Source organism: Nicotiana tomentosiformis, chromosome 5 (assembly GCF_000390325.3).
Source record: "Nicotiana tomentosiformis chromosome 5, ASM39032v3, whole genome shotgun sequence".
In the NCBI taxonomy this organism is placed as follows: Eukaryota; Viridiplantae; Streptophyta; class Magnoliopsida; order Solanales; family Solanaceae; genus Nicotiana; species Nicotiana tomentosiformis.
In genome coordinates this window covers 52549499-52570146 of record NC_090816.1, presented here as the reverse complement: position 1 = coordinate 52570146, position 20648 = coordinate 52549499, and the positions used below count along the sequence as shown (strand labels likewise).

The 20648-nt window shown below is 41.0% G+C and overlaps 2 protein-coding genes and 2 non-coding genes across 4 annotated transcripts; 2 read left to right on the top strand and 2 right to left on the bottom strand.

Annotated features, from left to right (window-relative positions):
• Nucleotides 1-1137: 1137 nt before the first annotated feature.
• LOC117276807 (small nucleolar RNA R71) lies at nucleotides 1138-1244 on the bottom strand. The gene has a single exon (XR_004507075.1). It is a non-coding gene; the product is annotated as a small nucleolar RNA R71 (small nucleolar RNA).
• A 1467-nt stretch (nucleotides 1245-2711) lies between these two features.
• On the bottom strand, nucleotides 2712-2818 carry LOC117276809 (small nucleolar RNA R71). Its single transcript, XR_004507077.1, has one exon. It is a non-coding gene; the product is annotated as a small nucleolar RNA R71 (small nucleolar RNA).
• Nucleotides 2819-11125: 8307 nt separating this feature from the next.
• LOC104096229 (uncharacterized) lies at nucleotides 11126-11653 on the top strand. The gene has a single exon (XM_009602572.1). It carries the CDS (start codon nucleotides 11126-11128, stop codon nucleotides 11651-11653), a length of 528 nt encoding a protein of 175 aa, XP_009600867.1.
• A 3-nt stretch (nucleotides 11654-11656) lies between these two features.
• LOC138892356 (uncharacterized) lies at nucleotides 11657-12419 on the top strand. The gene is made up of 2 exons (XM_070176064.1): nucleotides 11657-11845; nucleotides 11904-12419. The coding sequence occupies exons 1-2, from the start codon at nucleotides 11657-11659 to the stop codon at nucleotides 12417-12419; spliced, it is 705 nt and encodes a 234-aa protein (XP_070032165.1).
• The last annotated feature ends 8229 nt before the right edge of the window (nucleotides 12420-20648 follow it).

The following is a 20648-nucleotide window of genomic DNA, read 5'->3' as shown; positions in this document are numbered from 1 at the left end:
TGTTCCACATCTGCACACACCCTTCCAGCCTCCCCGCTCACGTCTGCGCTAGAGTGATCGCTTCTGCGATCCTGCAGATGTGCTAAAATCTCTGCACCAATGAACTCCTGCCCAGATCAAGATTGTGCTTATGCACCCCAATGACTACATCTGTGGCTATGCACCTACGCCCAAGGTTCCTCAAGTGCGACCACACCAGATCCCTGCCAAAACCAGCAATATCAAACATGATCTAAAATGGTCTAAAACCCATCCGAAACTCACTCGAGCCCCGTGGGACCCTGTCTGAATATACCAATAACTATCAAATCATAACACATACCTTCTCGAGGCCTTAAATAACACATCACAACATCAAAATCACAAATCGTAAATCAAATCGAGCTTAATGAACTACTTCAAATTTCCAAATTCCAAACTTACGCCGAACATATCTAAACAACTCAGAATAACCTCAATTTGCACACAAGTTCCAAATGACATAACGAAAATATTCCAACTCTCGGAACTATCATATGAACCTGATAACATCGAAGTAAACTCTCGGTCAATCCTATGAACTTTGTAAACCTTCAAATTTCCAACTTTCACCAAAGAGAGCCGAAACCTTATAGAAATATCCAAATACAAATACGGGCATAAGCTCAAGTCCTAAATAATCATTCGGACCTAATGGAACCATAAAAACTCTGATCCGAGGTCAATACACAAAAGTCAAACTTGGTCAACTCTTCCAACTTAAATCTTCCTAGTTGAGAATTATTCTTCCAAACCAATCTAGAACAACTCAAAAACTAAAACAAGAAATACACGCAAATCATAATACACCATATGAAGCTATTCAAGACCTCAAACTACAAAAATTGAATGCAAATGCTCAAAATGACCGGTCTGGTCGATACAATGAGTCTACCACATGAGGATCCACAACAACATATTTTGAATTACTTGTAGATCAAAGATATTAATATCAACAAATGGAGTCACACTGCTTATTTCAGACTCACACTATTTCCTTTCTCTCTGTTGGGCGAAGTAAAAATATGGTTGAAGCTAAAACCAGCTAAGTCCATCACATCATGGAACGATCTAGCTCGGAAATTCTTAACACATTTCTTCCTTTCAGGCAAGACAGGAAAAATCAAAAGTGAAATAGTTGCTTTTCAACAGAGGGAAGGCGAGTCCTTATATTCTACATGGAAAAGGTTCAAGGGATTGCTTCGAAATTGTCCTCATCATAATAAGACTAATGAGGTGTTGGCTCATACTTTCATAGATGGGTTACACCCTGAGACCAAGATTATGGTGGATGTTACAGCTAGTGGCCTATCGTTGGAGAAAAACTTTGATGAGATCTATGCACTTTTGAACAAATTCCCTAAGAGTAATCCAGGTCGGCAAGGAGAAACAAGAAGACATATAGTCGACCAAACCGTTGGGTCCTTAAGTTACATATTGTGTGTGTATTGTCGGCACAAGTGGCTACTTTGGAAAATTAGTTCAATAAAATAGCTATGGCTCTAAATAAATAACAAGCCCAACCAGCGCAGCAAGTGTAGGAATTTTGTGAAATTTGTGGGGAAGGCCACATGAGTGATTTATGCCCAACAAATCCAGAGTCAATATGCTTTGTGGGTAATGCAAATCGAGGCCAAGATAACAAGTGTGGGAACACCTATAATTCGAACTGGAGGAACTATCCAAAATTTTCATAGGGTGGAAATCAAGGTGCTCAAAATCAATACATGCCGCAAGCTCCTCAACAAATATTTCGACCACCACAAGTTCAACAGCCCATGAACCCAATGAATAATACTGAAGAGATGCTCAAGAAGATAATGGTTGAGAATCAAAATCAAACAACAGCTATCCGGAATATAGAACGACAAATGGGAAAACTTGCTATTACCTAAAATACTCGGCGAGTTAGGGCCCTTCCAAATAAAACCAAAGCAAGTTCCAAGGCCCATGTTATTTATGTTACACTGCAGAATGGAAGAGAGTTGGTGGAAGTTCCCACCAAAAAGAAGACGCAAGTCACTTTTGTTGAAAAATAGGTTAATGTGGAAGATGAAGCACCATAAGACATTATTGAAGAAAGGCTGATTAAAGTGTCGGTGACAAATCCACCATCACCTATAGTAGCTAAGCCACCGCCCCTTGCCCCCAAAGATTGCAGAAAGTGAAGTACAATGTTGCACATAAGAAATTCCTCGATATTCATATCTCGATTAGTAAACATACAGTTGGCCGAGCTCTATATGATCTTAGAGAGAGCATAAGTCTTATACTGCTATCTGCATTTAGACAATTGAGATTGGCAGATCCTCGACCCACCATATAGATATTGCAATTAGAATATGGATCTTTAGCTAGCCTAGAAGGAGTGATTGAAGATGTGTTAATTCAACTGGGGTCTTTTATATCTCCTTCTGATTTCATTATCCAGAACTATGATCTTGATAAAGAACTCCCATTTATTTTCGGGCGGCCAATTCTAGCCACGAGCTGACCTATCGGCAGATGATAATGAGCGTGGATTATCACCAAATGGAGTCACACTAGCCTATGTAACACTCACACTATTTCTTTTCTCTTTCTTGGGCGAAGCAAAAATATGGTTGAAGGTAAAACCAGCTAAGTCCATCACATCTTGGAACGATCTAGCTCGGAAGTTCTTAACACATTTCTTCCCTTCAAGCAAGACAGTAAAAATCAAAAGTGAGAAAGTCACTTTTCAACAGAGGGAAGGCGAGTCCTTGTATTCTGCTTGGGAAAGGTTCAAGGGGTTGCTTCAATATTGTCCTCATCATAATCAGACTAATGAGGTGTTGGATCATACTTTCATAGATGGGTTACACCCTCAGACCAAGATCATGGTAGTTATTACAGGTAGTGGCCAATTCATGGATAAAAACTTTGGTGAGATCTATGCACTTTTGAACAAATTCCCCAGGAGTAATCCATATCGGCAAGGAGAAACAGGAAGACATAGTCGACAAAACCGTTGGGTCCTTAAGTTACATGTTGTGTCTGTATTGTCGGCACAAGCGGGTACTTTTGAAAATCAGTTCAATAAAATGTCTATGGTTCTAAATAAAAAACAAGCCCAACCAGTGCAGCGAGTGCAGGAATTTTGTGAAATTTGTGGGGAAGGCCACATGAGTAATCTATGCCAAACAAATCCAGAGTCAATATGCTTTGTGGGTAATGCAAATCGAGGCCAAGAAAACCAGTGTGGGAACACCTATAATTCGAACTGGAGGAACCATCCAAAGTTTTCATGAGGTGAAAATCAAGGTACTCACAATCTATACATGCCGGAAGCTCCTCGACAAAAAATTCAACAACCATGAGTTGAACAGCTCATGAAACCAATGAGTAATATAGAAGAGATGCTTAAAAATATAATGGTTGACAATCAAAATCAAACAACAGCTATCCGGAATATAGAACGACAAATGGGGAAACATGCTAGTACCTAAACACTCGGCCAGCTGGGACCCTTCCAAATGAAAACAAAGCAAGTTCCAAGGCCCATGATATTTCTATGACACTGCAGAATGGAAGGGAGTTGGTGGAAGTGCCCACCAAAAATAGGAAACAAGTCACTTTTGTTGAAAAATAGGTTAATGTGGAAGATGAAGCACCAGAAGACATTATTGAAGAAAGGCCGATTAAAGAGTGAGTGAAAAAGACACCATCACCTATAGTAGCTAAGCCACCACCCCCTTTCCCCCGAAGATTGCAAAAAGTGAAGTACAATAATGTATACAAGAAATTTCTCGATATTTATATCTCGATTGGTAAACATACAGTTGGACGAGCTCTATGTGATCTTGGACCAAGATAGATCTGATACTGCTATCTGCATTTAGACAATTGGTATTGGGAGATCCTCGACCGACCATAGAGATATTTCAATTGGAAGATGGATCTTTATCTAGCCTAGAAGGGGTGATTGAAGATGTGTTAGTTCAACTGGGGTCTTTCATATTTCCTTTTTATTTTATTATCTTGAACTATGATCTTGATCAAGAAGTCCCATTTATTTTGGGGCGGCCATTTCTTGCCACGAACTAAGCTATCATTGATGTTTGTGAAGGGCAGATGACAATGAGTGCGGGTTATCTAATAGAGGTTTTTAATGTTTACAAGGCGCTCAAGTTGCAATTATACTATGAAAATTTGGCCATGATTTCTGTTGTGGACAATAATGTGACCATGGTGATGTCTTATATGAGTCCCATGGACCCCCTTGAACGAGCTTTATGGGTGATGAGGAAGAAAGTGAAGATGAGGTGGTTGAGGAAATTGAGAAAGTTCTTAACATGGCAAGCAAGTATGTTCATGGGCTTGGAATATTTGAGGAGTTAGATCGACCGTTGACATTGGCTCCTCCTAAACCACCTATTGAAGGAGCCCCAAAATTGGAGCTTAAGCCCCACCAACGCACTTACGCTATGCTCACTTGGAAAGCGCTGAAACACTATTAGTGATCATTTCATCTAGACTGACTACTTTGTAAGAAAAAAATCAATAAAGAATATTTCGTGAGCATAAGAGAGCAATTGGGTGGACCATTGCTGATATCAAAGGATCGGTCCAGCATTTTACATGCAAAAACATTTTCTGGAAGATGGACATCGTCCAGGTGTCAAACAACAAAGGAGGCTAAATGCCATTATGAAAGAGGTAGCGAAGAAAGAAATAATCAAGTGGCTCGATATTGGTATCATCTTTCCTATTTCAGATAATAATTGGGTGAGTCCAGTGCAATATATGCCTAAAAAGGCTGGATGACTATTGTGGAAAATGAGAAAAATAAGCTAATTCCTACTCGCACTGTGACAGGGTGTAGAGTCTATATTCACTATAGTAAGCTCAACAAGGCTACTCGCAAGGATCACTCCCCCCCCCCATTTTATTGATTAGATATTTGACAGGCTTGCTTGACATGAGTACTACTTCTAAAAGGTGCATGATAGCCATTTTCACCGATGATGTGAAAAGTGTTGTCGAATTCTTCATTGATGACCTTTTAGTCTTTGGGTCTTCTGATGATGATTTCTTGAAAAAATTGGCTAATGTGCCGGCATGATGTGAAGAAACGATTTAGTGCTAAATTGAAAAAGCTACATTAATGGTACAAGAGGGTATTGTATGGGGAATAGATTTTCAAGGAGTGGAATTGAAGTTGACAAGGCTAAATTGGAGGCAGTTGCAAAATTTTCTCCACCCAACTTTGTGAAGGGTGTCCGAAGTTTCTTGGGACACGCAGGTTTTTGTAGATGCTTTATTAACGATTTCTCTAAAATTTATACTCCCTTGTGAATGTTGCTAGAAAAAGATGTGGTATTAAATTTTGATAGGGACTATATGAAGGCATTTTATGAACTCAAGAAGAGGTTGGTGGTTGCATCAATCATTGTGGCACCAGATTGGTCCTTACCATTTGAGCTCGTGTGTGCTGCAAGTGACCATACCATTGGAGCGGTGATGGGCCAAATAAAGGACAAGATATTTCAATCCATATACCATACGAGTAAAACTCTTGATGATGCACAATTAAATTACACCACCACTAAGAAGGAGTTGTTAGCTGCTCTATGGGCATTCGGGAAATATTGAGCATACTTTGTAGGAGCCAAAGTCATAGTCTACACCAATCATGTACCAATCAAGTATTTGTTTTCAAAAAAGGAATCTAAATCTAGATTGATACGCTGGGTTTTACTGTTGCAAGAATTTGACATAGAAATACGAGATTGGAAAGGAACAAAAAAACCATGCGGTAAATCACCTGTCTCGATTGGAGAACCATGAGCATGTAGAAGAGGAGGAAAAAATTAAGGAGACATTCCCCGTTGAACAACTTGTTTCCATCATGCATTATCCTACCCCATGGTAGGCGGATTATGTGAACTATAGAGTAAGTGAAATTTTTCCTCCAGATATCCAATCAGAGGCCAAGAAGAGGTTCCTTCATAATGTGAACTTTTTCTATTGGGATGAGCCACTCTTGTATAGATAGTGAGTTGATCACTTGATGAGAAGATCCTTTCCTGAAAAAAGAAGTGGAACAGAGGTTATATGATTGTCACGCTTCACCTTATGGGGGTCATCACGGAGGCGATTGGAGGCTACAAAGGTGCTGTAGTCATGGTTTTATTAGCCAACTCTATTCAAAGATGCCCATGCGTTTGTGAAGAAGTATGACTAATGATAGAGAGCAGGAACAATCACAAGACGACATGACATTCCATTGACTAATATCATGAAGGTGGAGATTTTTTATGTATAGGTCATAGATTTCATGGGACCCTTCCCATTGTCAATAGAAAAAAAGTACATCTTGCTCGCGGTGGATTACGTGTCAAAAAGGGTGGAGGCTTTGCCGACCAATGATGCCGAGGTTTGGGGCTCCATATACTTTAATTAGTGATGAAGGAACACACTTTTGCAATCGGTTGCTAAATAACCTTCTATCTATATATGGGGTCCTCCATAGAGTCTTCACTCCCTACTACCCGCAAACAAGTGGACAAGATGAAGTATCAAATAGAGAAATAAAGCAAATATTAGAGAAAATAGTGAGTGTGAATAGGAAGGGTTGAGTGGCAAAGTTGGATGATGTTTTTTTGGCATATAGAAATGAATATAAAATGCCAACTGGAACATATCTGTACAAGCTTGTGTATGGGAAAATGTGTCACTTGCCTGTTGAACTTAAGCATAAGGCTTATTAGAAAGTTAATGAGTTTAACATGGACGTAGAATCCACGTGCGAGAGAAGGCTCTTGTAATTGAATGAGTTGGATGAGTTCAGACTACATTCATATGATAATGCGAAGCTTTACAAGGAGAAAACCAAAAGATGGCACGACAGGCATATCATGTCCCGTCAATTCGAATCAGGCCAATGGGTACTGTTGTTCAATTACATGCTCAAATTATTCCCTGGGAAGTTAAAATGAAGGTGTCTAGGTCCGTTTGAGATGGTGAAGGTCACCCCATATGGTGCAATTGTGTTGCACGTATGAAATGGGGAAAGAACTGTTTTGGTGAATGGGCAAAGAGTCAAGCATTATTCGGGAGATGTGGTTGATGACAAAGGATTAAAGTGATGCTCATTGATGAGTAGGCAAGGCTTTGCATTATTCCGCGATGTTCAATTAGGTATTTTTTGGAGGAAACCTAATGTTTATTGCTTTATCTCTCCTCACTCTCTCTCTATATCATCTCTCTGCTCCCACCCACCCTCCCCATGCCGGCGACCCACACCGGTAATAGTCGTCGGAAAATCATTGCTATGTAAGTAGTCTTTTCTCTCTCCTCTCTCCTCTCTCCTCTCTCCTCTCCCCCAGTCTCTCATATCTCTCCCTCCCCCCCCCCTCCCCTCTCCTATCTTTCCCCCATGTCGGAAACCCTCTTCTCTATCAATCCACGCCTCTCCGTTTGCTGTTCTTCATTACTTCCCCACTCTAGATCCTTCTCCCCTATTTTTTTCTTTCCCCATTTTTTCTTTCTCCTCCCTTTCCCCTACTCTTTACTCCCCCCTCTCTTGCCTTCTCGTTCACCTTTGCTACCAACTGTACAGTGGCAGTAGTGGCGGCGAGACCACCGATTCTTCTTCTCCTTCCATTATCCAGGTTAATCGGAGTAGTTCGTAGGGTTTGCGGTGGAATTTCAGAAGTTTTAGCTAGCGGTATGGCGGCGCATCGTGGCACATTACGGTAACCGATGTCGTCTAATTCTTCAGCAATGCCTCGACTCCCCGACTATATACAGGTTCTTCCGCTCTAGAGTTGGGACCTCCGGGCATCCAGTTACATTTTCTTATCTCCCTTCCTTGGTAGTAATTTATTTGTCTACTTCGGATTGATTACCTTTACTTGTTAATTAGTTGAGTTACTTCCATTTTATGGGTATTCAATTGTACTTGTACGTGATTTTCTTATCTGTACTTGTAATTATTTCTCTAAGATAAAATAAATTTAGTTTACTTATTTAGGCTGACTATTACCTTGTATTAGTGATAATTTTGGATTTGAGCCCTTAGAATTTGGTGGTTGGAGTAGTTGATGGAGTAAGGTCTTGTCCTCAGGTGAGGCGGGGGGGGGGGGGGAGGGGGCATGGGGCGAGGGTGGCAAGAGTGTTTTGAGGATGAGCATTAGGTGTAAGTCCCCATAAATATTCGGCAAGTAATTTAAGGTTTTGTGGAGCCGAGATAGGCTAAAGTGTTCGGAGGTAGCCGAGGTACGGACTTTTTGGGTTGAAGAATGCACTATGAGTTGATGGAAATATTTGGCAGAAAAAGGCAGTTCTGCGATCAATTTTGCGAACGCAGAACCATTCTGCGGTCCGCATAATTATCACGGAGTTGAGCAAAAAAAATTTTGAATTTTAAAGGTTGTTTTGCGGTCCATTATGCGATAGCATATCCATTTCGCAGTCCGCACTTCCATCGTAGAATTGGCATGAAGAATTTTGTTTGGTGATTCTGCAGTACATTCTGCGTCCGCAAAACTGGTCTGCGGACTGCAAACCTGAATGCATACTGGTCAAGATAAACCTAGTTTTTGGCATCAATTTCGAGGTCCCTTATGCAGACCGCGTACTTGTTCTGCGGTCCACTCTGCGACCGCGGAGTTGAGTTCGGAGGGCCCATTTTCTATTCTTATAACCTGATATTTCTTATAAAACAATTTTGGGGTTATTTTGGCCGGGTTAAACACATATTTTAGAGAGAAGGGAGTGCTTTACAGAGGGAGAAATAGATTACCATTGTAGAGCTTTGTAGTCGATTTTGCATAATAGGTGTTTGACAAAATTCCCAAGAGAGTTATATCATGAGAATCCTTGTAATTGTTATCGGATTTTTACTATCTTCCTATAGATTGATATTGCTTGAGGTGTTGGGATATTGTAGTAACTTAAGGAAAGCTCAAGCAATGTATGTTGGCTAAACTTCTCTCTTAGAATTGAATTACATGATGTTCGCTTAAGTTTCAAGTATGGTTGGCCCCGGTTCCTAATTCCCATGTTCCGAGTTGTTCCTAATAAATTCAATTATCCCTAGTAAGTGTTGTGTTGAAAGGTGCATATACTCAAAACTGGTTCTAATTATTCCTATCATATTATGACATACGAGAATGTTTTTAATTATGGTTTAGGTATTAAAGTGTTATAACTTCAATTCATGTTCAAATGAAAGTGCATTATGCTTAACTTGGAAAGAAAACTCAATGTGCTTAAGACTCACATTGCTCATATACATATTTGAGGTCTTGATTCCAAATGCCTTAATTGTTGGTAACCTATGATGATGTTTGGAAGTGGAAGAAGTGAGAGTAAGATGTAAAACTTGGCCATGATTGTTGTAACTAGTGCATTTGATTTGTATTCGTGTTTCAATCGTAAATCACCATTCTCTCCTTATATACTCATGAGTTAAAATTGTGTATTGCCCTTTTGGGAAAAAATATTTTTAGAATAAGTGGTGTATCACCCATTTATGCTTTTAACTCGTACTTCAATTGCTAGTTATATTTCTCCACTCTTTGGAAAGGAATCTATTGTGTTTAAAGCCTTGATTACTAATGAACTTAAAGTTGTGATTTTCGTAATATTCTATATGTCGATGTTTCTGATGATGATCCTTGAAAGTAAAGAAATGAAAGTGTGGAATATAAAATATGGCCAACGTGCCATGAATGAAGAATCATACGTATGGCCAAGAGAGCCAAGGAAATTATGATGTTGTGAATGCCTGAAAGTACTAATGAGGCTATATATCATGTGAAAGGTTATGAGGTGAATCTCTGTGTACTTATGTTTCCCTTGTCTACAAAACAAAAATGATTTTTGGAGCATCATTAGTGAACTGAGGAAAGGTGGGTCGAAACGGCCCACACCCGAAACTACACGTGACGGTGTAGGAGTGGATTGTGATTATTTCCCATATTTGGGATGAGATTTAAATATTGATGTTATGAGATTATTTCCCTTAATTAGGATGATATTGATGATAGCTATGAATTGGAAGTGATGAAGTCGACCCACATAGCATATATGGGAAGGCGGCCTAGCCGATCGAGTGGAGATCAGATACCATGCCGCGCGCATGGTGGTTCCTATTCTTTGTAACACCTTTCATTCACATCACATGCCTATCCACATTGTTAGTGGAGAGATGACCTAGACGATCGGGTGTGATCGCACTCCGTGCTAAAAACACGGTAGTATATCGGTGCTAATGATCTCCCAACCAAAAATAATATTATTTTTGTATTTTGAAAATTGTTATGTTTTAACTTGGCATTTGGATATTATTGATTGTTACTTGTTGCTTCCATGGGTTTCCCCCTCTTATATTGGCATTCTATTTCGAAAGAGTACATATAGCTTTACATAATAGTATTATTCCACATGTACTAACGTCCCTTTTGTCGAGGTGCTGCATCTTCAATGGATGCAGGTGGTTTGACAGTGGGCAGCTTTGGTCTTCATTAGCAGTTACTCTCTATTCAGCCGGTTTTAGTGAGCCCTACTCTATTCCGGGCCTGATTTCACTTGATGTTGTACTTTTTATTTCGAGGTATAGCCGAGGTCTTGTCGCCGACACATCTATATTACTCTTCTATTGTACTTAGAGGCTCCGTAGACATGTTGTCGGTGACGTTCAATGTTGTGTAATGAATTAGAAGTGTTGGTATTGGTCAAACATATTTTTCCCCCATAAATATGGATTTGTGATCTTATGAAAATTGTAAATGAATATCTTTTGAGTAATGGAAAAGAATGTGGAGCACTTGACTCCTCTCATGTCTATCTCTTGTTATTGGTTCTTAAATTGTTCTTGGGTAAGGTTGGGTAGAAGGCATCAAGTAGGCTTGTTCTTGGGTAAGGTTGGTATTGGTCAGTTGAGCGCCAGTCGTGCTCCCCGAGATCGGGGCATGACAATGGGTCATGGAACATAGGTACTTTGACGGGTAAATCTATAGAGTTAGCAAAGATCCCCCAGAAGAGTAAGATTAGTATTTCATGCATCCAGGAGACTAGGTGGGTGGGTTTTAGGGCATGGGATGTTGACGGGTATAAACTATGTTATTCTGGTTGCGTAATGGGTAAGAACGGAGTAGGTATTTTGGTGGATGGAGAACTCCGAGATCTAGTGGTTGAGGTTAGGAGGGTGAATGATAGACTGATGGCTATTAAGCTAGTTGTTGGAGGGTTTATGTTGAACGTTATTAGTGCCTACACTCCTCAAGTAAGATTGGGCGAGGAGGTCAAAAGGCATGAGCTGGATAAGGTTGTTCATGGTATCCTCTTTAACGAGAAGCTATTTATAGGAGGGGACTTCAATGGCCACATCCAGTTGTCTTTAGAGGGTTATGATGATGTGCATGGCGCCTTCAGTTTTGGGGTTAGAAATGGAGATGGTTCTTCGCTATTGGATTTTGCAAAGGCTTTTGATTTGGTGATAGCTAACTCAGGTTTTCAGAAGAAGGAGGAACATTTGGTAACATTTCAGAGTATGGTTTCCAGGACTCGGATTGACTACCTACTCCATAGGAGGTGTGATAGAGGTCTTTGCACGGATTTCAAGGTTATTCCAAGTGAGAATATCTCAACACAACATAGGCTCTAAGTGATGGATTTGGAGACCAGGAGGAAGAGGAAAAAGACGGATGTGTGTGGTCTACCCAAGATCAAGTGGGGAGCCTTGACTGAAGACACATCTCGGGTGCTAGGGAAGAAGTTTGAGGTTATGGGGGCATGGACGAGTAGTGGGAATGCGAGTGGTATGTGGACTTTGATAGCGAACTGCATTAGGGAAGCTGTTAGATGGGTGTTAGGGGTCTCGAATGGTTACTCTGGAGGTCAAAGGGGGTTGGTAGTGGAATGGCGAGGTCCAAGTAAAGGTAGAAGCCAAGAAAGTAGCGTACTTGAAACTTGTGGAGAGCAAGGACGAAGATGAGAAGAGGACGAACAAGGAGTGGTATAAGAGGGCCAAGAAAGAGGCGAAGTTAGCGGTTACAGCGGCTAAAACAGCAGCATTTGGATGTTTGTATGAGGAACTTAGTGACAAGGGTGGAGATAAGAAGTTGTACATGCTAGCTAAGGTGAGAGAAAGGAAGGCCCGTGACTTAGATCAGGTGAAGTGCAACAATGATGAGGATGGTAGAGTATTGATGGATGATGCGCATATTAGACGTAGATGGCAGTCATACTTCCATAAACTCTTAAATGAAGAGGGGGATAGGGGTATTGTGTTGGATTATTTGGAGCACTCCGAGAGTCGTCGTGACTTTAGTTTTTGTAGGCGTATCAAAATGGGGGAGGTCGAGAGGGATATGTGGAAGATGTACAGGGGAAGAGCAATCGGGCCAGATGAAATTCTTGTAGAATTTTAGAAGAGTGTGGGTAGAGCTGGCTTGGAATGGCTCACGGGGTTGTTTAACACCATCTCTAGGACGAAGAAAATGCCTGAGGAATGGAAGTGGAGTACGATGATTCCGGTGTATAGGAACTAGAGAGATATCCAAAATTATAACAACTATAGGGGTATCAAGCTGCTGAGCCATACTATGAATGCCCGGGAGAGAGTAGTGGAAGTGAGGGTGAGGAAACATGTGTCTATTTCCAAAAACTAGTTCAATTCATGTCGGAACATTCAACTATGGAAGCCATTCACCTTGTAAGGAGATTATTGGATTAGTATAGGGAGAGGAAGAGAGACTTACATATGGTGTTCATTGATCTAGAGAAAGCATATGACATCATAAAATGCTTAAATGAATTATGATGACCAAGCCTGACTCAGGCAGCCTACATATCCAAATGGAATCGGGTCAAGATGTAGTTCATATTATAATAGATTCGAAGTGGTAAGAAATTTGAAATGATATGTTGAGTCTGACTCAGAGTGCCTTTGTATTCAAATAGAATCAGGCCAAAACTTAGTTTGATTACAATAGATGACTGAATCCGATGTGGATTGCCTACGTATTCCTGCCAAAAGGAAATCAAGTCGTAGCATAGTTCCGAATACATACAAATTACATTTGGATTTTCTATTACAAGAGGTGGAGGAAGACCAGACCCTACGTGGGTTGCCTACGTATCCCACCGTGGGAAGTCAGGTCAAGTGTAGTTCTGTTACAACAAAACCCTAATTCTATTGTCTTCAAATGTAGTATCTCATGACTACGTCCGAGTTGATAGGATTCGTGATGACTCTACCGTTGATACTTATGTAATTGAAAAGGTCCTTTTTAAATTTCCTGGTAGTTGTTGGAAATTGAAAAAGAAAGTACTATCACCACTAGTAGCAGTATTTTTGGCGAGCATGTCGGCTACTTGATTAGATTCCCTATAGCAGTGATTAATATCCACATCTTCTTGAGTTAGGGTCTATCTAACATCTTTAGTGAGACTCTTGAGTTTGAGGTTATTGGTGTTTCCTTGTATTATCATGTTGGCAATTATTTATGACTCCATCTCTAAGTCGATGTTGTTGTACCCTTGATGGACAAACCACTAGATTCCCATTTTAGTAGACATGGCCTCAGCGATATTGTTGGTCTTACCCTTGACAAATAACGAGAATGCCATAATTAGTTCACCTTGTTGATCCCTCACTATTCCCCCTATTCCAGCTCGTCTTGTCTCCTTGAAATAGCTTCCATCAGTATTCACTTTGATCCTTCCAATAAGGGGTTTCTTCCAAGTAATGAGTATTCAATTTTATGTTGAATGCGTTGGCCATCTTATTTTGATACAGCTAACCATGGCACACTAGTTCATACTCTTTTCATCAATGAGCATGAGTTCTTTTTTCCTAACACGTATCCATTCTGCGTCATATAGCTTGGCTTCCTGGATGATTCTCAAAGATGGTATCTCGACCTCTGCGGCTATCACAGCTTCTATGCCATATACCAACATGTCTGGCATTTCCCCAATAGATGTTCTCATAGTGGTACAGTAACCCAGTAAGGAAAAGGATAGCTTTTCGTGCCACTGCCTGTGATTGTCCATTATCTTCTGTAAGATCCTCTTGATGTTTTTTTGGATGCTTCAACAGTTTAACTACTCCATTCATTTATGGCTTGTAGGCTGTGGAATTGCAGTGGACGATTCTGATCTTCTCACAAATCTCCCTCATAAGATCACTGTTAAGATTGGCTGTGTTATCAGTTATGATTGACTCTGGAATTCTGAATCTACAGACTATGTTGTTACGGATGAAATCTGCAACTACGTTCTTCGTGACAGCCTTATATGTAGAGGCTTCGACCCATTTGGTGAAGTAGTCGATGGCTACCAAGATGAAACGATGCTCGTTTAATATGGCGGGTTCTATAGGTCCAATCACATCTATGTCCCAAGCAGCAAACGGCCAAGGAGAACCCATTACGTTTAACTCATTCGGTGGAACCCAGATGAAATCCCCATGAATCTGAAACTAGTGACACTTTTGCACGTAGCGGATGCTATCATTTTTCATGGTCATCCAAAAGTATCCGTCTATCAAAATCTTCTTGGCTAAGGTAAAATTATTCATATGAGGTCCGCACGTTCCTATGCGTATCTCTTCTAATAACCTTGTTTCTTCAGTAGCATCTACACACCTTAACATGCAAGACTTCCCCATTAAGGAAAAAGTGATTTGCTAGTCTTCTCAATTCTCGCTTATAACCATTAGTGGCACTCTTTGGGTATTCTCTTACTTTAAGGAACCTTTTGATGTCGTGGTACCAAGTCTTACCATCTGGCTCTTCATCTACATGGAAACAGTATACGTGTCGATCTCGAACCTCTATCTCAATGGGGTCGATGTAATTCTTGTCTGGATGCTGGATCATGGATGATAAGGTTGCTAGAGTGTTGGCAAACTCCTTCTTGATTCTGGGAACATGCTTGAACTCGATCTTGGTGAACTTCTTACATACTCCTTTACGCAGTGCAAGTATGGAAGAATCTTGACATTCTTGGTGGTCCATTCTCCCTGAACTTGGTGTATAAACAAATTAGGATCTCCTATGACCAAAAGATCCTTCATGTTCATGTCGGCTATCATCCTCATCCCGAGGATGCTTGCCTCATATTCTGCCATATTATTTGAGTAGGGGGACCTTATCTTAGCTGAAGATGGAAAATGCTATCCCGACTTAGAAATTAGGACTGCCCCAATTCCTACTCCTTTGAAACTTGTTGCTCCATCAGAAAAACATTCTCCATCCTAGATATGACTCTGAAATGTCCTCCCTTCGAACAACACTTCTTCATTTGGGAAATATGTTATAAGTGGATTGTAATCTTTGCCCACTGAGTTTTCTGTGAGATGATCAGTCAATGCTTGTCTGTTGATAGCTTTCTGCATCACGTACACTATGTCGAACTCACTGAGAAGAATTTGTCATTTGACCAACTTTCCTGTAGGCATCGCCTTCTTAAAGATGTACTTGAGCGGGTCGAGTCGTGATATCAGATATGTGGTATATGACAATAGGTAGTGCCTTAAATTCTTAGCGATCCATGTCAAAGCGCAGTAGGTCCGCTCTAAGAAGAAGTATCTAGCTTTGTATGGTGTGAAGTTCATTCTCAAGTAATAGATAGCTTGCTTTTTCTTTCCAGTATCATCGTGTTGTCCCAAGACACATTCGAATGCATTATCCAAAACATACAAGTATAGTAGTAATGACTTTCCAGGTCAGGAGGGATTAATACTGGTGGACTCAACAAATATTCCTGGATTCTGTTGAAAGCTTTCAGACATTCCTCTGTCCACTTTGTAGCGGTATCTTTCTTCAACAGCTTGAAAATTGGCTCACAGATTACTGTTGACTGGGCTATGAACCCGCTGATGTAATTTAATCTTCTAAGGAAACTCATCACGTCCTTTTTGCTTTTGGGTGGAGGCAAGTCTTGAATGGCCTTGATATTTGAGGGATCCAACTCTATCCCCTTTTTACTAATGATGAAACCTAAGAGTTTTCCTGTGGGAACTCCAAGCATACACTTCGCATGATTTAGCTTCAAACTGTACCTTCGCAACCTTTCAAAATGATCTGCACTCTTTCGAGACTTGATGATGATGTCATCCACATATACTTCAATCTCCTTGTGGATCATGTCGTGAAAGAGGGTTGTCATGGCCTCATATAGGTAGCACCGATGTTCTTGAGATCGAATGGTATGACTCGCTAGCAGTAAACTCCATATGGCATGGTTAATGTTGTCTTCTCCATGTCTTCTTCGCGAATTAGCATCTTGTGGTATCCAGCGAAACAATCCATGAATGATTTCAACTCATGTTTCGTGCAGTTATTGATAAAGATATGGATATTTGGTAGAGAGAAGTCATCCTTAGGACTAGGTTTGATGAGATCTCGGTAGTCCACACATATCCTGATCTTCCCATCCTTCTTTGGTACCTGTACGATGTTTGCCAACCATGTACGATAATTGGTGACCCTCACCAAATTTGGTTCTATCGATTTAGTGACTTCTTCTTTGATCCTTAAACTCAAATACGGCTTGAAGATTTTGGGTTTCTGTTTGACTGGTGGCCTGGTAGGGTCGGTGGGCAATCGGTGCGAGACGATGTCGGTATTCAATTCGAGCATGTCATCATATGACCAAGAGAATACATCAATGTATTGTCGTAGGAGCTCTACCAATTCTTCCTTCTGTTCTGGCTTTAGATGGATGCTAATTCGAGTCTCTTTCACATCTTCTTCATTTCCTAGGTTAATAACTTATGTTTCTTTGAGGTTGGGCTTCTTCTAGCTTTCTAGCTATTAGCTCTCTTGCGGGAGGTTCTCAGGAATCATACTCCCGTCGTATTCTTCATTGTCTGGATCATTTTGCTCAAGTTTGTTACATGTCATAATCGCGGAACGCAAGTTCTTATTGATTTGATTACTAAAAAGAAAAATTGAGTATAAATAAAGGAAAAGATAAATTCGCGATGATTTCAAAAAAATATTTCTTTTTACTTAATCAAAAGGAACATCTCAGTGTTCAAAGAGGTATTTTAACAAAAACGTACAGTCATGGTTCAGGCCTCAATTGATCATGCATTTTTTCCAAAATTACTACAATTCCACACTACCAAGACTCCCGGCGAACTAGAGATGGATTGTCAGTCCAGTTATGCAAGGTCTCTCCTGGTTCATTATCCTGAATGATGGGTGTCTTGAAATCAACTTCGCCACAATATTCCTCGATCATGGCCACAAACAATCTTCCCATCCCGTCAATGATATCATCTTCTGGTGGTGAGCTTTGAGACGGGCCCAAAATACGCTCTGGTATCAAAACCTTCTTCCCAGTGTTACCATTATAGGTTCTTTCAGTTGTAGGTTGATACCCCAAGCCGGCGGTACCTTTTGACCCTTTCGATTCAATTGGCTCTACTATCCCATATAATCGGGCTCCCAGCCTAGTCTCTGATCGATATCCATACTTCATCATCTCTCGTATCGCCTTCTTTGACCTATATGGTGACTGTGTGTTGTGATTCTCCTCATTTTTCTCTATTTCTATTACTTGCATAATCTCGACTGCATGGAAGGTGACCCCATCTAATCTTTCTATGAAAGGAAATGCATGCTCCATGTAAGCTTACCGGCTCCACTCCCCATGTATCACAATCCCCTGGCTATCCCACTCGAATTTTATACATTGATGGAGAGTGGAAGGAATTGCTCCTGCCATGTGTATCCAGAGCCTTCCAAATAGTAGACGCTATGAAGACAAAATGTCCATCACCTGAAATAATATCAGGAACTCAATTGGTCCAATCTACAAGGCTATGTAGATCTTTATGATGACATCCTTCTGTGACCCATTGAAAGCCCTTACTCTTACATGGCTCTCTTTCACTTCCCTAAGATGTATGCCAAATTCTCGCAGAGTAGAGAACAGGCACATATTTACTCCGGATCCTCCATCGACAAGTATCTGAGATACGACTTTGTCTCCACACTTGGATGTGATATGTAGAGCCTTGTTGTGATCCATACCCCCACAAGAGATTCATCCCTCTGAAAGGAAATCTTGTTTTCTTCGACCATCTTCCCAATGGTTATTGCTAGAGCCTCGCTGGTAGTATTGCTAGGCACACTTACCCCACTTAGTACTTTTACTTGATCATCCCTGTGACTGTCAGAGCTCATCAACAAATCCCTAATTTATATGGGGGCAGGGGTCTTAGTCAATTTTTCTTCAACGGATTATTCTTTAATCGGCATCTTCCTCCAAAACTTTGTTGCATCTGTGTCTATAATGTTTCTCCTTTGATTTTTCTCTTTACCCAGGTTCCCTCAATTCACCTCTTCTAGAGCATAACACCTTCCTGACCTCGTCATCCTGCGAGCACCTGCGGTGTCAGTCATTTTACCCTTACCCTTTGACTGATAAGTCCATGGAACTATTTTGTATTCTCAACTCCCATCATCGCTAATGGTGGTGGTGGACCGTTGCTGGTATGTCTAGACCATCACAAGAGCGTTCAATTGCACAGTGATCAATGGAGTTACTTGAGGGGTGTTCTTCAAGCTTCGACATTCCCAATAGTGACGATGGTACCTTTCAAGTCATAGTCCTTGTCTAATGTGACCATAATGGTTACTTGGTTTCTATTGTTTGGTAGTGGGCTGCAATTTACACTTGGTGGAGCTGGGGTGCACTGGTTAGCTCCACTCTTGATCAATAGTTCGATCTCATTTTTTAATCTATAACAATCCTCGGTGTTATGCCCAGGAACACCTGAATGATAGGCACAACGCTTGCTGGCATCGAAATATTTGGAGGGTTGGTCGGGGATCCTTCCTTCCACCGGGTATATTAGTTCGGCTCTTCTCAATCTCTCGAACAGTTGGGCTAAAGGCTAGGCAATTGGAGTGAAGTTTCTGGGATTTCTTCCTTCAAAGTTTGGGCGTGGCCTTGATGCATAAGTCGGTCTGTTTTGGTGGGTGGTGGTTTCAACTGGAGCATATGGTTATGGTGGGTTTGGATGTATATTGGCTGGGGGGGCGTCGTAGTGAGGTTGAGCATTGTAGTATGGTTGGGCATTATATACTAGGGTATAAGCGGGTTGATGCGGAGGATAAATGTTTGTGGGGTAGGGGTCGGTTCGACGAGGAGGACTTGACTGATAGTATGGGATGATCATCGTTACTTCCTATTTCTTCTTCTCACTGCCATTGGAACCGAATTGTATAGCCTTTCTAGCAGCTTGTAGCACGTCCATTGACTGTATCTTTCCTGACTTGATGCCTTCCTCTAAGAAGTCTCCCATTTTGACCAGCTCAGGAAATTTCTGACTAATCATACCCATCATCGTTTTTGAAATAAATACCCTCTTGAGCACGGATAAAGTAGTTTGTTAGCTCATTATCATCCAATGGAGGTTGAGTCCTAGCAATTTCTGATCTCCAGCGTCAAGCATATTCTTGAAATGATTCATAGGGCTTCTTCTGTAGATTCACCAAAGCGAATCTCTCTATAGTGATTTTAGTGTTAAATCTGAAGCGATTCATAAAATCTTCCGCCATGTCCTGCCACTTCCTCCAATTCTTGGGTTTTTGTCTGGTATACCAAGTAAGCGCTTCTCCAATCAGACTCCTTATGAATAGTTTCATTCTTAGCTTTTTGTTGCTCCCCAATCCAACCAACTAGTCATAGTATGCCCTCAAATGAGTGTGGGGGTCGCATGTTTCATCAAAAATGTCAAAATTTGGAGGCTTGTACCCCGCAGGCATATCAACATCAGGATGTATGCACAGGTCCTCATAATCAAGTCTCTCGCTCTCTCGAGCAACCTGGAGATTCTTCATTTGTTTCCTCAATACTCGCAATTATTCCGATACTGACTCCTCTTCCTTGTATTTTTCTACTTTCTCGATCTCGGTATATTGATCTATCTCATTGGGCACTCTGACCATGATGGGTGCGGTAAATGTAGGCTCAGAAGTGGCATATACAGGTGGAACATACCGCTCATATGTGGCAGTATGTGCCGCATGTATATACTGTGTGTGGTTGTTGGTAAAAGTGGCATTGTCACAGGGAGGGTGTGAATAAAATTGGTGGTGTATGGTGGATTTTGTGGTGCTTGGATATAGTTTGGAACATATGGTGTGTGTACAAGAGTGTTTGGTGGATTTGCGGGGGTTACTAGCAGTATAACTTGAGTTGTGGGATTTGTGGTGATAGCAGTTGGGTATTGGTTATTTGTAAGGTTGATGAAGGGAAATGGTAAGGGATTGAATTTAAAGAAGGGAAGTGGGGTGGTTGCGGAGCATCGTCACGACCAAGTATGCCAGCTCCCGGATCTATTTTACTTCTTCTCTCAGTGACTCCATTTCATGTTCCATTCTGGCAACGTGTTCATCATTTCGGGTATCGTCCTCCCCCTCCCCCCCCCCCCGCATCCCCCTAGGTTGTCGTCTACTACTAGAGCATTTCCAGCTGGGTCATATGTTGTTGTCATCTTCCCCTTGGATCTTAGATTGTATGATGGCTCAGCCAGTTTTAGGTATCAACACAAATCAACCTTTGTTTCGAGGATAAAATAAAGCGATAAAGTGAAAAATAAGGAAAAGTAGAAGTCAGTTTCAGGGATTGTACAA